Genomic DNA, 3,267 nt, shown 5'->3' with positions numbered 1-3,267 from the left:
GAAGTCAAAAACAAGAAACTAATCATACGTGACTGATGTATATCACTTAGAGCTAAAATGTCATCTACGTAATTTATAGTAAGAATTAAATTGATAATTACAATATAGTTTAATCCCGTTAATTATTCATTTTAAGACGTTACGTATTTAACTAAAAGTGAGCCTTCTATTTCCATTTCACAAACAATCTCTTTTAATTACGCAAAGAAGAAGATTTTTTTGGTCATATATTTGATTTTTAACGATAAAAATTTCTAACAATTCAAACATTTAAATCAACTATCTTATTCTTATTGTCCCAAGTACCAACTCACAATGATCACTTATCAAAAAGCACAACCAAACACTCCGTTAGATGAGCTAAAGAACTAAAACAACAATTATAAACTTGGGAAAAGAACTTACTTGCATCTCAAACATCCCGATAAAACTTCGATCAACTAAAAAACTTTTTGAGATGAGTTGCAATCAGCTTCAAAGCCTTTGTAATAAAGCAGATTGAAATAAATGTACAAACTGCAAAAAAGATGCATTCACATAAGGCAAAAGTTGAGAAGTTCATAGATACAAATTTGGAGTATTTTGAAGCTAATTAAACCATTATTACTTTTCCCATTAATTACCTCACTGAATGACGATCTTGAGTGTCCTCACCTTCAATATCCCTAGCTATTCTCAAAGCCAGTTTGTTTTGTTCTGTAGAGTTCCTCGTCAAAGATACTTGTTACTCCAAATAGTGCTGCATTTGCTTCAAATTGATCCCAGCCCCTACAAATGATTTATGAACATTTTGATAAATTTAAATTTCCAAATGTCAATATTAACAATTAAAGCTGGAAATAGGAAAGAACCTGTTCCAATGACGACCAAAAGTATTGTCTAACTCAGAACATTCTGGATTATCAACATCAGGGACCCAACGTTCCAACTCTCGTTCCAAGTCAACATGCCGGGATTGAGAAATAGAAGAGTCTATCATAATGTCATGCAGTTGACCATGTTGATGATCATTCACTAATCCATCTCTAGTTACAGATACACTCTGAACAGTGAAACAAAAACACTTTCAACATTACAAGTAACTATAAAAACAAGCTTGCAACAACATCGACACCTACACAAGTGTGAACTACCCCAAAAAAACATAAAAATTAGTCTACCACATGATACAAGTAGGGCTTTAAACGACACAAGCTCAAACTTGAATCCCCATATCACACACTCAAACTTGGATCAACTGCTATATAAGCCGTCATTATGCAAGTTTCAGCTTGCCTCAAGGAATGTTCAAGCTCGGCTAAAGAGAGCGAATCGCTCAAAAGTATAAACAATAAACCATACTAAATCAAAGAAGCTCAAACGAAGAGATGGATATAATTCAAATTGAACAACCTCAAACCGAGTTCAACCTCGAATAACTTGGTAAAAGCTTGTCTTATTTGTTTTCCTAGTACATCTGAAAGTTACATCTATAATCGCAAACACATCTTACATAGGGGCATTCAGCTCCAATCATTTGGTAAAATATATCAAGTTATTATGAAATCAAACTCTGTTAGTTACTTTTAAGCTTGCTTATTGTAACTCGAAAATCCAACAATAGTTCAGCATAAAGTCTATAACTTGACTATAACGAGCTCTAATAACTAGGAGAAATCATAAAAAGAAGATTGATGAGAACTTTTGTAGAACTGATAGTATAAAAATACCTTAGCTATAATCTGCACAAGCTCTTTTGCGGGTATTATCAAAGTTTTAGAAGGGGGCTTCTGAACAGAATCTAAAATGTTTTAATGTACTCAAGATGAACCAGCCTTTGTTACACGAGCCATTTTCAAGATTATTCCTGCAAACATCAACCAAGTATATCTTTAGGAGGCATATGCTCAAGTAAACTAATGTCTGATGCATCAATTACACATGATTTTTACAAGAATAAAATACTATAAAGGTACCAAAATCATTCCCAACATCAGTCGCATGAAATATTCCAGAGTACACAGATCCATCAATAACTTGTACTTCCACCTGATGCCCGATGAGGCATGTTGTTACCTGATGCCCTTTGTTTCCAGCTTGTAATCCTGAGTAAGCTGAAATACAAATAAGCGAACGTGAAAATTACAATTACAATATAATTAGGAAAAGGAAAGAGATATACCTGAAGTAGAATTTTTATTATAATTTACTTTTCCAGGCTGTGACTTACTTCCTAGTCTAGTACCCGTTTCTTTTCCACCTCTTCCACGGTTAAACCCATTAGCGGAAGATCTGGGCTGCGCAGCTTGGTGTGGGTTCATTCTTTCCTGGAACCTCTAATCACCCAAATATAAGATGCTGCAAGGGTATTGACTTATGTAACGTCAAAATGAATTTCATGTACATGCACCATGCATTGACTTATGTAACGTCATATCCTAGTAATTCAGGGCCATCTCTAAGTTTTTACGGGTGTTATGCCCTAATAATATAGTTAAAAAAATAAGGCATGAAAAACACAAAAATTTAGAGGCCTTAAATTTAATTTCACTTGTTCATTTTAGTTGCAACGAGATAACATCTAACAGTATGACCCAGCATTCACCATGATAATAACAGGGATTTCAACAAGTATGGAAACAACATAGTAAAACAAACGATTTCTTATAGCTGCATCTAAATTTACATATAGTGACATTAGTCTATATACACCGATCTCAAGATCTTGATGGTGACCAACAAATAATACTAATGGAGCCCCATATATAAAAGTGGTAAACATATAAAAGTGATAAACATTAGTATTAGTATTATTATTATTATTATTATTATTAATTATTATTATTATTAATGTAACACTAATTACTAATGGATAAATAGTAACAACGAACAAATATATCAATTTTAAGAGAAGTAGAATAATATAGCTATACCCTGAACACTTCAAAACCACACAGTGAGTATACAATACACTAACCACTGCCTACTCCTTAAACAATATAATAATTTAAATTAATAAGTTAATAACAATAATACTTGACTAATTATAATAATATAAGTGAAGCATAGTTGACTTACCATGTGTATGTCATGAAAACCAGAGAGCTAGGGTTTTGAAGTAAAGAGTGAGTTAGGTTAGAAATTAAATCAACCTTTACGTAGCTTAATTGCAAATTTTTAGCAGGTTGAGGCGGCTGAGATTTTTTCCGAGATAAATTGGATGTGAATCCACCGGCAAATGAGGAACGGCCAGCATCGATTTCAGTTGGATCTTCAATCATCGAAGAT

General features: G+C 33.1%; 1 protein-coding gene across 1 annotated transcript; it reads right to left on the bottom strand.

Moving 5' to 3' along the window:
- Positions 1-665: 665 nt before the first annotated feature.
- Positions 666-2,314, bottom strand: LOC139888460 (polyadenylate-binding protein-interacting protein 4-like). Its single transcript, XM_071871468.1, is given in 5 exon segments — positions 666-768; positions 852-1,042; positions 1,710-1,846; positions 1,956-2,093; positions 2,210-2,314. Coding segments are annotated over 5 exon segments (660 nt in total). The 5' UTR covers positions 2,301-2,314.
- Positions 2,315-3,267: the final 953 nt, after the last annotated feature.

The sequence above is a fragment of the Rutidosis leptorrhynchoides genome, chromosome 2 (genome assembly GCF_046630445.1).
Source record: "Rutidosis leptorrhynchoides isolate AG116_Rl617_1_P2 chromosome 2, CSIRO_AGI_Rlap_v1, whole genome shotgun sequence".
In the NCBI taxonomy this organism is placed as follows: domain Eukaryota; kingdom Viridiplantae; phylum Streptophyta; class Magnoliopsida; order Asterales; family Asteraceae; genus Rutidosis; species Rutidosis leptorrhynchoides.
The sequence above is the reverse complement of the archived record's forward strand: the minus strand, read 5'-3'. Positions and strand labels throughout refer to the sequence as shown.